At 49.9% G+C, this 12203-nt stretch overlaps 1 protein-coding gene across 7 annotated transcripts in view; it reads left to right on the top strand.

Moving 5' to 3' along the window:
• RNF123 (ring finger protein 123) overlaps positions 1–12203 on the top strand; it is a 152163-nt gene that overhangs the window by 21354 nt on the left and 118606 nt on the right. For 6 of the 7 annotated variants that reach the window (XM_077821983.1, XM_077821985.1, XM_077821982.1 and 3 more), the window contains 4 exons: positions 3–88; positions 2069–2155; positions 4259–4326; positions 11309–11434. In XM_077821983.1, the coding sequence (XP_077678109.1) occupies positions 3–88; positions 2069–2155; positions 4259–4326; positions 11309–11434 (367 nt within the window). Of the gene's footprint in view, positions 1–2; positions 89–2068; positions 2156–4258; positions 4327–4497; positions 4584–11308; positions 11435–12203 lie in introns of those variants that run through there. The other variant, XM_077821987.1, reaches the window with a different exon arrangement.

Here is a 12203-nt window from a genome sequence, read left to right as displayed (position 1 = left end):
AGGAAAATGGATCTACGAGGTGCTCATCTCCTCCCAAGGGCTCATGCAGATTGGCTGGTGCACTCTCAACTGCAGGTTTAATCAGGAGGTACTGTAACTGCACAGCTCTGCAGCCTGTTCCTGGCCTGCATGCCGAGGAGGGGGGCGTGTTCTGTTGTCTTGGTGCGCTAAAGTTGCTTCCAAGCACATGTGCACACTGTAAATGTCAGATCATCATGAAATAATAGACCTCATAAAAGCTATTTCTGCTGCAGTTGCAGACTAGGGTACAGTGCAGGTGCCCTCCAAATCCCTTCTGTGTTATGTGCTCATGCTGGATACACAACTGGGGACAGCAAATGCTGCATCTCAGATTACATAGGCTCTCCCTTCTGCTCTCTCCTCTGGCACCCTGTTAGCATGATATACAGGGCTGATGGGAACATTCATGGCATCTGGGCCTCAACATGGTTCTTGCCAATAGGTGCTACGTGGCTTCTCAGGCTGGCATAAGCAGAGCCTGGTAAACTCTTGCCAGGCATTTGGGGGCTGTTTGTTTCACTTGGAGTCTGGCCTGCCTGTTTTCAGTGTGTCCTTGAATGTTGATGTGTGATTGGCAAGGCAGGGGGGACGGGGAGCAACTGGTGGTGTCTCACTGGCTAGAGTGTTGGGTGTATGGTTTGCTCCTATTCTTTTGTTTGGGCTGAAGGTCAGTGGGGCGGTGGTCTGTAAAAAGGCATAGGAAGTGGGAGTGCAAGTGCCGCTGAGTAACAGGATCTTTGCAGGCGCTGTGGGAGTGCAGAGGGCAGTCTGCTGCTGCCCTGGGAGGATTACAGGTGACCATAGATCTGGGGGCTGTGTGTGTGAACTACTAGAATTATGGTCCAACGCTCTCCTCCTGCCCACAGCAGAGTGCGCATGCTGCTGAGCGCCAGAAAGCCCATTTTCTCTACCTTGTGGCTTCGCTTCCATTGCAGTGGCTGCCTCTCTGGGTGTGAAGAGAACAGGAGTACTAGTGGCACCTTAGAGACTAACAAATTTATTAGAACATAAGCTTTTGTGGGCTACAGCCCACTTCATCAGATGCATAGAATGGAACATATAGCAAGAAGATATATAGTGACTGGGTCGGGCCAGATGGCTACAGGAGAGCAATAGAAGGCAGATATATTAGCCCCAGGTTAAGTAGGTCCCTTTTCACTGGTAAGGTAACAGGGAAGGTTCCAGAACAATCAGGAACCTTCTGGAGACAATTAAGACAACAGGCTGATTAGAACACCTGCAGCCAATCAAGAAGCTGTTAGAATCAATTAAGGCAGGCTAATTAGGGCACCCGGGTTTAAAAAGGAGCTCACTTCAGTTTGTGGTGCACGTGTGAGGAGCTGGGAGCAAGAGGCACTAGGAGCTGAAAGTGAGAACGCGGACTGTTGGAGGACTGAGGAGTACAAGCATTATCAGACACCAGAAGGAAGGTCCTATGGTGAGAATAAAGAAGGTGTTGGGAGGAGGCCATGGGGAAGTAGCCGAGGGAGTTGTAGCTGTCGCACAGCTGTTCCAGGAGGCACTCTAGATAGCTGCATTCCACAGGGCTCTGGGCTGGAACCCGGAGTAGAGGGCGGGCCCGGGTTCCCCCCAAACCTCCTAACTCCTGGTCAGACACAGGAGGAGTCGACCTGCACTTTGGGTTCAGAAAAACGGCCAAGCTATTATCAGCAGGAGAAAAACTTTTGTAGTGATAATCAAGATGGTCCATTTAGACAGTTGACAAGGTGTGAGGATATTTAACATGGGGAAATAGATTCACTATGAGTAATGACCCAGCCACTCCCAGTCTCTATTCAAACCCAAGTTAATGGTATCTACTTTGCATATTAATTCAAGCTCAGCAGTTTCTCTTTGGAGTCTGTTTTTGAAGCTTTTCTGTTGCAAAATTGCTACCCTTAAATCTTTTACTGAGTGGCCAGAGAGGTTGAAGTGTTCTCCTACCGGTTTTTGAATGTTATGATTCCTGATGTCTGGGTGTGAGGTGCTTGAGCTGGGCTTCTTGTGCCCCGTCAGCTTGACTATTGTTGGCCTCTTCTCTGTGCAGGAGGGGGTTGGAGACACTCTGGATTCGTATGCATATGATGGAAACAGGGTGCGCAAGTGGAACGTCACCACCACCAACTACGGTAAAGTAAGTGCCTGCGCTCAGTGGCTGCCAAGAGGGAGCTCTCCTTTGCTTTTGGGCCTTCCCACCAGGTCACAGGTTAGGTCGCTAGTGGAGCACTGTGACTGCATGGTCTAGCGTTCCCCAGCTGCAGTGATGAGTTCTGCAGAAGCCTTAATTGGTATTGGCAGTGACATGGAGGTGTTGAGAGGAGCTGGCTCTGCAAGAGGGTGTGCAGCAGTCAGCAGAGCCCAGAGAGGCAATGCTGCTCTCAAACCACACTGAACCCCATCATTGTCTTTGTGAATGCCAGCTGGGGAAGAGCTGTTCTTTCCTTTGGGCAGGGGAAGAGAAGAGCTAGCAGAGCCATGTTCCCTTTAAAAGGGAAGGAAGTAGGTGGCTCCCTTTGGTCCTTGTATCTGACAAAGCTCTTTCCTGGACTTTGTAAAACACTAGTGAGTGGTTTGGCGAAACAAGGAGCCAGCCCCAGGTGAGCTCGGGGATGCAGACAGCCTGATGATCACTGATCTATGCTCCTGGTAGCACACTGCACCCTTACAGCACCTACGTATTTGGACCTGGCTGCTTGGCCATCTAGTTCAGTTCACTGAGCAGCTGCTCATGGGAATGAACCCCAGCTTGGTGCTGCTATTGTTCTCAGGAGGGCACCATTTGGTTTGCTCCTTGTTAAACGATGCTGCTGCCCTGTGGCTAATTCTGCTGGGTTTGTGGGTCTGACACAGCCACGGTCATACATGTAAACCTAGTAATGGCCAACAAGGAGAGCCTCTGAGTGTTGTGTGCACAACTGTGCAGAGGTGGCTGACGATGCTGTGTGAGCTTTTGTGGGAAGGAGATGTCCCGTGCTTTTCTCTCTAGACCTGGCCAAAAAAGGGTTGCTGGAAAACAACCAGAATTGTTCTCTTTGCAAAACTGAAAACTTCTGATTTCTGTCAGGAATGTCAGAATGAATGCTCCTGGCTGTCCCTGCCTGCAGGGCTCAGTCTTAGGGAGACAAGGTGGGTGAGTAATCTCTTATTGACCAATTTCTGTTGGGGACTGAGACAAGCTTCTCAGGTCTCTGAAATGTACGCCAAGGGCCAGAGCTAAATACAAGGTGGAACAGATTGTTGAAGTGGTTAACACATTTCAAGGGACCAATCAAGGTGAAGTGGCCCATTAACAGCCCACCATTCATAGGGAGGAAAGGAAGGGCATGGGGAGCAGCTGGGGGAGCTTGGTAGTGGGTTATAGATTATTGTAATAAGCCATAAATCCAGTGTGTCTATTCAGTCCGTGATTTTTAGAGCCTAGCAAAGTTATGAATTTAAGCTCCCAGGCTTGTCTTTTGAAGGAATTGTGCAGGCTTGTTTGAGGATGAAGACTCAGAGGTTGGATATAGAGTGATCACTTTGCGAAAAGTGTTCACCCACAGGTGCTTGGGTGTGTTTTTGTCTTTGGGAGGCTCTTGCCAGCTTCGCTTTCTGCAAGTGATGTTGACACAAGCTTTTCTGTGGGGCTGCTGAGACACAGTGCCTAGGAGCTAGGTGTTCCCCCACCAGCTCTGGGAGGCAGAGAGTCCCACTGTACAGACTGCCCTGAGGCGAGGGACCCCTGTTTTCCATGCTGTCTGGCTCTAGGTCAGCCTGGAAGCTCCTGAGAACCTTGGATTGAGTTCAGACTTACAGGGCTTCCCAAAGTGCCTGCTGAGAAACCAGGAGCTTGGAAGCCCTGAGACACACTCTCGGGATCTGTGACAGCACTGCTATGTGGACTACCCTGGGCCAGGGACCCCCAGGGCTTCCAGACTCATGGCCAGCGGGCTCCCTAAACTGACACTAGTGTTTGTTTTGGAAATGTGTCAGTGTTACTGAAATGAATTGCGGTGAGGGATTTCTGGTTCATGGAACACTTAGAAAAATTTGGATTAATTCCTTTTCGTAATGAAACCAAATTGCAAAAATGCAAAATTTCCCATGAACCAGAAAACCCATATTTTGGCTAGCTCTTCTCTTCCCAGTCCAAGAGTCTGGGATAGGTATCTGGTCCTGCTCTGGTTTGGGAATATCCAATGGGAAGCTGGTCGAACACTTGGATAAGCTTCTAAACCTTTTCCTTCTCTTTGTGCAGTCCTGGGCGGCAGGAGACATCGTCAGCTGTTTGATAGACCTGGATGAGGGGACCATTGCTTTCTGCCTGTAAGCATCTTTGCAGGGCTCCCTGTTGCATTGACTAGCCCTGCTTAGTGTAAATGTTCCTCTTTCCTCAGCAGATGCTGCCAGGCCTTGGATGAGCTTCTCCTGGCAATCACCAGGAATATTGTACTCCCATGGCTGAACCCTTGGCCAAAGTAGCAGCTTGGTAGGGTACTTATACTCCTAATCGTCATGGAACCCAAATGGTTTACTTCTGAGCGTGACTTAAAGGCTCTATCTTTGGTGCAGAGCTAACACAGGTGAATGGCGCTTGGGTTAACCTAGCCCAGATCATAGAATCATAGAATATCAGGGTTGGAAGGGACCTCAGGAGGTCATCTAGTCCAACCCCTTGCTCAAAGCAGGACCAATCCCCAATTTTTGCCCCAGATCCCTAAATGGCCCCCTCAAGGATTGAACTCACAACCTTGGCCTTTAGCAGGCCAATGCTCAAACCACTGAGCTATCCCTCCCCCTCCAATGTGAGGAGCCACACTGTGAAGACCTGGTCAAGTTATTGGGTCCACACCTAAGTTCCCTCTAAGCTGCGCAGCCGCACAGCAGCCTATTAAGCGCCTCTCAGGGCGGTGGCAGGGAGAGATGCTTCTTCCCCCAGCCCCAGGCCTGCTGCGGCCAGGGAAGAGGCCCCCTCCCCCCCCCCCAGCTGACCATGGCCCTGGGCCTGCCGTGGCTGGGGGAGAGGCGCCCCTCCCTGCTGGCCCCAGCCCCGGGCCTGCCGTGACTGGTGGAGAGGCGCCTATTCTCCCCAGCCCACATGCTGCTGTGGGGAGAGAGCTCGGGGAAGTCCTCTTTCCCCACTGTAGCCCTGGGGCAGCCTGTCCTGCACCCCAAGCCCCTCATCCTTGGCCTCACCCCAAAGCCTGAAACCCCAGCCAGAGCCCCTACACTCTGAACCCCTCAGCCCCACCCCCACAACATGAATTTTGTTATGTGCACCGATATGGAGGTGATGTGTGACACATTCATTCATTCTGCACATGCGTGGGGGAAAAATTAGAGGGAACACTGGTGCTGCACTCCTCCAAATGTGTTGCTAGGACTACTGGGGTTCTTATGATTCTTAGCAGTGCAGTAAGCTGAGATGCTCTGATAGTTTTGCAGTGAGTCATGGGAGAACTTGTCTGTCCTCGGCACATGAGGAATTGTGGGAAGGTATTGGAGTACCACTGGCATGAACCTGCTTCCGTACTGCAAACTGGGTGGGTTACAAGCCCAAGTGAAAGCAGCACCTGGGCTTTAGCCTATAGCCCCAGATGAGCTAGCTGGACCGGGTTTCAGAGTAGCAGCCATGTTAGTCTCCGCAAAAAGAAAAGGAGTACTTGTGGCACCTTGGAGACTAACGCATTTATTTGAGCATAAGCTTTCGTGAGCTACAGCTCACTTAAGCTCCTTCATATGTAGGTCAGAGGTTTGTGTGTGTGTGGGAGCCAGCTTAACTTTGTAGTGAAGACAGCTTAAAGCAGCCCAGGGATTCAGGCTGTGCCCCCGGGAGGGGGGCAGTGCCACCAGGCAGGCTAGACTTGGAGGGGAATCACTCAGGTTCTCAGGGTTCTGGGTCAGGTGTCTGTGGCACTGCATGGAGTTCTGCACCATTGCAATATTGCACTTGTGAAAACTCCCCCAGCCCCATTCCACTAAATGAATGGGAGAGACGCTGCTTTGGAGTCCGCTGCAACAGTAGCTGTGTGACAGATGCAGAGTTGCTGCAGGCATGCAAAGTGGTGAGCAGAAGGGCTGTGCTAATGGAAAGGGCAAGTCTGTGTCAGATGTCGCTTTTAAACTTCTAAAAGGCTGGTACAAAGCTAGAGAACTAGACGTAGGAGAGCTCTGGAATTAGCTGTTAAAGGGAGCTGCAAAGCAGACTCCGAATGGGGCTTATTCTTTGCACTCTCTGGTGGCTACAGAAAGCCTGAAAGGTATCTTCAGAAATGCTTTTTTCTGCTTGTTTTCCATAAGAAATTCTGTTCATGTCTAGCCTGGAAGACTCTGGGGCTGGAGAGCTAGTAAAATAACAGTGTGTGAGGCCAGAGAGTGAAAGTTGAGTCAGACTGTCAAACAGCTGTTCAGTTTACAGCAGCATTAATCTTCAGTAACTCTTTGTTAAAGAGTCTATCCCCAGCCCTCTGATTAAAGGGTGAGAGCTCCAAATACACCACCCAGACCCCCACCAGCCGTCCAGCCTGGGGGAGGGATGTTGGTGGGGGAACCCTTGCAGGCTGCCTTTCGGCCTTTTTTGCTGCTTTCCAATAGATAACCTCATTTAAAAAAAAAATCCTTCAAAGGTCACCTTTAAACTCAAGCCCAGGCAGCTGTGTAATGGAGGGTAGATGAGCTCCCTCTTCTGGGGCACTTATGATGTAACAGCCTGCACTCCTGTTCCTGTGAGGCACCTGCTGGCAGGTGGGCAGAACACTCACCCCCCTTTTTCTCTGGGGCCAGGGCAAGTTGGGGGTTGCTGGGCTTGGCTCTAAGGCAGCTGGTTGATTGGCAAAGCAGGCCCAGTGGAGCGTGGCAGTATTCTCTCCAGGGAATGGGAATCTCTGGTGTGGAGCAAGTTGCTGCTGTGTGCTGGCCAGAGGAGGGGAGTCCAGAAAGTGGTGGGCATTTCTGATGCACAGCAAGGACTGAATGCAGGTGCTTTGTGGAGAAGATGCTCTAAGGCTGCAGAGTAGAACAGATTGCGGGTGTGTGAACTGCAGTGTGCACCACAGTGCTGCGCTGTAGCTGCTGTGTGGATGCTGCCGGCATGAAGTACAAGGTGCCTAGTTTGCTCTGCACACAAGACTATGTTAATGTGAAATAGAATCATGAAAGCACAGGACTGGAAGGGACCTCAAGAGGTCATCTAGTCCAGTCCCCTGCACTCATGGCAGGGCTAAGTTTACGTCAGCAGTGTCCAGTGCAGTTACATCACAGCACTTCAGTGCATGCTGCAGTTCGCACCCCTGTAGCCCACATGGGGGGCTGTGCAGACAAGCCCTTAGCTTCCTGGTTGGAATGGGAAGACCTTATGGCCCCTCCCTCGCAATTACATTGGTAACATTAAGAAAAGGAGTACTTGTGGCACCTTAGAGACTAACCAATTTATTTAAGTATAAGCTTTCGTGAGCTACAGCTCACTTCATCGGATGCATAAAGCAGAAAATACAGTGAGGAGATTTATATACACACAGACCATGAAAAAATGGGTGTTTATCATACACATTGTAAGGAGAGTGATCACTTAAGATGAGCTATTACCAGCAGGAGAGTGGGGTGTGGGGAGAAAAAACCTTTTGAAGTAATAATCAAGGTAGGCCATTTCCAGCACATTTCCAGGAGTTAACAAGAACGTCTGAGGAACAGTGGGGGAGGGGGAGGAATAAACAAGGGGAAATAGTTTTACTTTGTACAATGACTCAACCACTCCCAGTCTCTATTCAAGCCTAAGTTAATTGTATCCAATTTGCAAATTAATTCCAATTCAGCAGTCTCTCATTGGGGTCTGTTTCTGAAGTTTTTTTGTTGAAGAATAGTCACTTTTAGGTCAGAAATCGAGTGACCAGAGAGATTGAAGTGTTCTCCGACTGGTTTATGAATGTTAGAATTCTTGACATCTGATTTGTGTCCATTTATTCTGTTACGTAGAGACTGTCCAGTTTGACCAATGTACATGGCAGAGGGGCATTGCTGGCACATGATGGCATATATCACATTGGTGGATGTGCCTCTGATAGTGTGGCTGATGTGATTAGGCCCTATGATGGTGTCCCCCGAATAGATATGTGGGCACAGTTGGCAACGGGCTTTGTTGCAAGGATAGGTTCCTGGGTTAGTGGTTCTGTTGTGTGGTGTGTGGTTGCTGGAGAGTATTTACTTCAGGTTGGGGGGCTGTCTGTAGGCAAGGACTGGCCTGTCTCCCAAGATTTGTGAGAGTGTTGGGTCATCCTTCAGGATAGGTTGTAGATCCTTAATAATGCGTTGGAGGGGTTTTAGTTGGGGGCTGAAGGTGACGGCTAGTGGCGTTCTGTTATTTTCTTTGTTGGGCCTGTTCTGTACTAGGTGACTTCTGGGTACACTTCTGGCACTGTGAATCTGTTTCTTCACTTCAGCAGGTGGGTATTGTAGTTGTAAGAATGGTTGATAGAGATCTTGTAGTTGTTTGTCTCTGTCTGAGGGGTTGGAGCAAATGTGGTTGTATCGTAGAGCTTGGCTGTAGACTATGGATCATGTGGTGTGGTCTGGGTGAAAGCTGGAAGCATGTAGGTAGGAATAGTGGTCAGTAGGTTTCCGGTATAGTGTGGTGTTTGTGACCATCGCTTATTAGCACTGTAGTGTCCAGGAAGTGGATCTCTTGTGTGGACTGGTCCAGGCTTAGGTTGATAGTGGGATGGAAATTGTTGAAATCATGGTGGAATTCCTCAAGGTCTTCTTTTCCATGGGTCCAGATGATGAAGATGTCATCAATATAGCGCAAGTAGAGTAGGGGCATTAGGGGATGAGAGCTGAGGAAGCGTTGTTCTAAGTCAGCCATAAAAATGTTGGCATACTGTAGGGTCATGCGGGTACCCATAGCAGTGCCGCTGATCTGAAGGTATACATTGTCCCCAAATGTGAAATAGTTATGGGTGAGGACAAAGTCACAAAGTTCAGCCGCCAGGTTTGCCGTGACATTATCAGGGATAGTGTTCCTGACGGCTTGTAGTCCATCTTTGTGTGGAGTGTTGGTGTAGAGGGCTTCTACATCCATAGTGGCCAGGATGGTGTTTTCAGGAAGATCACTGATGGATTGTAGTTTCCTCAAGAAGTCAGTGGTGTCTCGAAGATAGCTGGGAGTGCTGGTAGCGTAGGGCCTGAGGAGGGAGTCTACATAGCCAGACAATCCTGCTGTCAGGGTGCCAATGCCTGAGATGATGGGGTGCCCAGGATTTCCAGGTTTATGGATCTTGGGTAGCAGATAGAATACCCCTTGTCGGGGTTCTAGGGGTGTGTCTGTGTGGATTTGTTCTTGTGCTTTTTCAGGGAGTTTCTTGAGCAAATGCTGTAGTTTCTTTTGGTAACCCTCAGTGAGATCAGAGGGTAATGGCTTGTAGAAAGTGGTGTTGGAGAGCTGCTGAGCAGCCTCTTGTTCATATTCCGACCTATTCATGATGACGACAGCACCTCCTTTGTCAGCCTTTTTGATTATGATGTCAGAGTTGTTTCTGAGGCTGTGGATGGCATTGTGTTCTGCACGGCTGAGGTTATGGGGCAAGTGATGCTGCTTTTCTACTATTTCACTCCAATGAGAGACTGCTGAATTGGAATTAATTTGCAAATTGGATACAATTAACTTAGGCTTGAATAGAGACTGGGAGTGGTTGAGTCATTATACAAAGTAAAACTATTTCCCCTTGTTTATTCCTCCCCCTTACCCTCCCTCCCTCTCCCCCCCGCCCGCTGTTCCTCAGACGTTCTTGTTAATTCCTGGAAATGTGCTGGAAATGGCCCACCTTGATTATCACTTCAAAAGATTTTTTCTCCCCACACCCCACTCTCCTGCTGGTAATAGCTCATCTTAAGTGATCACTCTCCTTACAATGTGTATGATAAACACCCATTTTTTCATGGTCTGTGTGTATATAAATCTCCTCACTGTATTTTCTGCTTTATGCATCCGATGAAGTGAGCTGTAGCTCACGAAAGCTTATGCTCAAATAAATTAGTTAGTCTCTAAGGTGCCACAAGTACTCCTTTTCTTTTTGCAAATACAGACTAACATGGCTGCTACTCTGAAACCATTGGTAACATTGGCACCAGGGTTTGCTTCCTCCTGCTGGGAACTGCCACTGTAACACCTGGGAGTGGCACCATGGGAACACATTGCTGCTGGACCTGGTGAGCCAAATGCAGGACACTTTCTGGTGCTGAAAAGTAAAGCCTATGGAGTGGCTGCTATTGAGAGTTCAGGGACGCTGTGGGTGCCCAGTGTCTTCAGACCAGGCCCTGCTGGAGGGAACGTCCTTCACCCAGGTGTGTCCGTTGCAGTATTCCTTGCTAAACAGGTTGGCAAAGTTTTACCCTGCAATGCCTGTCCCAGGCCAGGCCCCTGCCACATGTGAGCTGTCCTGTGAGCTTTACGCTGGTGGCATAGCACAAGCACTCTGTAGCACAATGGGACTGAATTCCATAGCACTGCTAACATGGTCTGTCTGTGGCATCCCTCACATTCCCAGGCCCACAGCCATGGCTCTGGAGAAAATCCTCTTCAACCTAACTTGCTTGGTTTTGATGCTGGGTTCTTGTTGTGCTTGCTGACTGCAGGGGCCTTGGCAGCACTGATTATGCCCAGCCCTGCCAATCTGTGTTGGAGAGGGGGCACTTTGTAGCCAGCATCAGCAGCTCATCTGCAGCTGCCTGGCTGCTCTGGCTGCACTTCTGGTTCCCTGGCTCCATTTCTACCTCTCTGACCCCCATTGCCTAGCACCATAGATCTGTGCAAGGAGCATACACTGCGGCCCAAGAGGCAGCTGCAGGCAGGTCCCAGCCAGGCAGGAGGACAGGAAACAGGTTGTGGGTAGCCTGATACAGCACAGGTGAATTCCACAGCTGAAGCTGAATGCTGTGGCTGAGGAATCTGAGATCTGTGGGGCACTGACATAGAGGAACAGGGAAAATCACACCCTCTGAGTGTTATCTGTGGTGTCTTGGATACCATTATTGCTTCACACTCCATTCATGTTTTCAGGGTTACCTCAGCATTAAAAGGGCTAGAGACACATATTCTGAATGAGATTCTGGAGCACACGTCTGGTGTGGATTCGTGGGCCCTTGGTGCTGATTTCCAAATCTGCCAGTGCACATCTGCCCTTCACTGTGTGATCATAGTAAATAAGAGAAGCCCGTGGTCTGTTGCCTCCTCCTCCAAACATGGTCCCTGAGATGGATGAACCACTAACCTCTTCCAGGCTGGTTAAACCCCAGTGGGGGCTGTCTCCTCTTTCAGGAATGGTGTGTCTCTGGGAACAGCTTTCGATAACATCACCAGGGGAGCTGGCATGGCGTACTTCCCCGCTATCAGCCTCTCCTTCAAAGAATCAGTCGCTTTTAACTTCGGCAGCCGCCCACTCCGATATCCTTTCACAATAAGCCTGGGGGAAGAACAACCGGTACCTAGACCATTCTGGGTGAGGGGTGCTGAGTGCACAGGCCAAACTCTGCCCCCACTTGTCCTACTCAGATGTGCTCTTCGCCATCCCTTGGGCCGAAAGCTAAGCAGGGTGGGCAATACGAAGTGCCTTCTCCTGTACTGGGGGTGTTCCACTTGCTCTGAAATGAAGTGGGTCTAATGCTGCCTCAACTGTGGGCTGACTGCTCTTGAGTGCCAAGATCCCTTCACTGTATCTTACTCAAAGTGTAGAAGTCCCAAGGGGGCCAGGAGTGTGGGCCCCCTTTGCTACGGGCCCTTCCCATCCTCCCCTCCGGGCTGAGGGCACTCTAATGTATCTTCTGGCATGGCAAAAGTGCCTCACGTGTTGGTGGGAGGGTTGGGAATGGCAGTCCATAGCTGCGCGGCTCTCGGGCCTGATGATCCCAGAGGTACTTTAGTGAGCAAAGTCTGAAGTACTTGTACTTCCTTGTGGCCTCTTGGAATGTCTGTTCCCTGTAGGGTGACCAGATGTCCTGATTTTATAGGGACAGTCCCGATTTTTGGGTGTTTTTCTTATATAGGCTCCTATTACCCACCCACTCCCTGTCCCGATTTTTCATACTTGCTGTCTGGTCACCCTAGTTCCCTGCTTGGCACAAGGACTGGAAAGCATGGGGTGGCCTCAAGTTCTGACCAGAGAATATATGGACTGTATAATATAGCACATGCATGGCAGTCTCCTTGCAGAGCC

The sequence above is a fragment of the Eretmochelys imbricata genome, chromosome 7 (assembly GCF_965152235.1).
Source record: "Eretmochelys imbricata isolate rEreImb1 chromosome 7, rEreImb1.hap1, whole genome shotgun sequence".
NCBI classification, from domain to species: Eukaryota; Metazoa; Chordata; order Testudines; family Cheloniidae; genus Eretmochelys; species Eretmochelys imbricata.
Note: the sequence above shows the minus strand (reverse complement) of the source record. Positions and strands in the feature narration are given on the sequence as shown.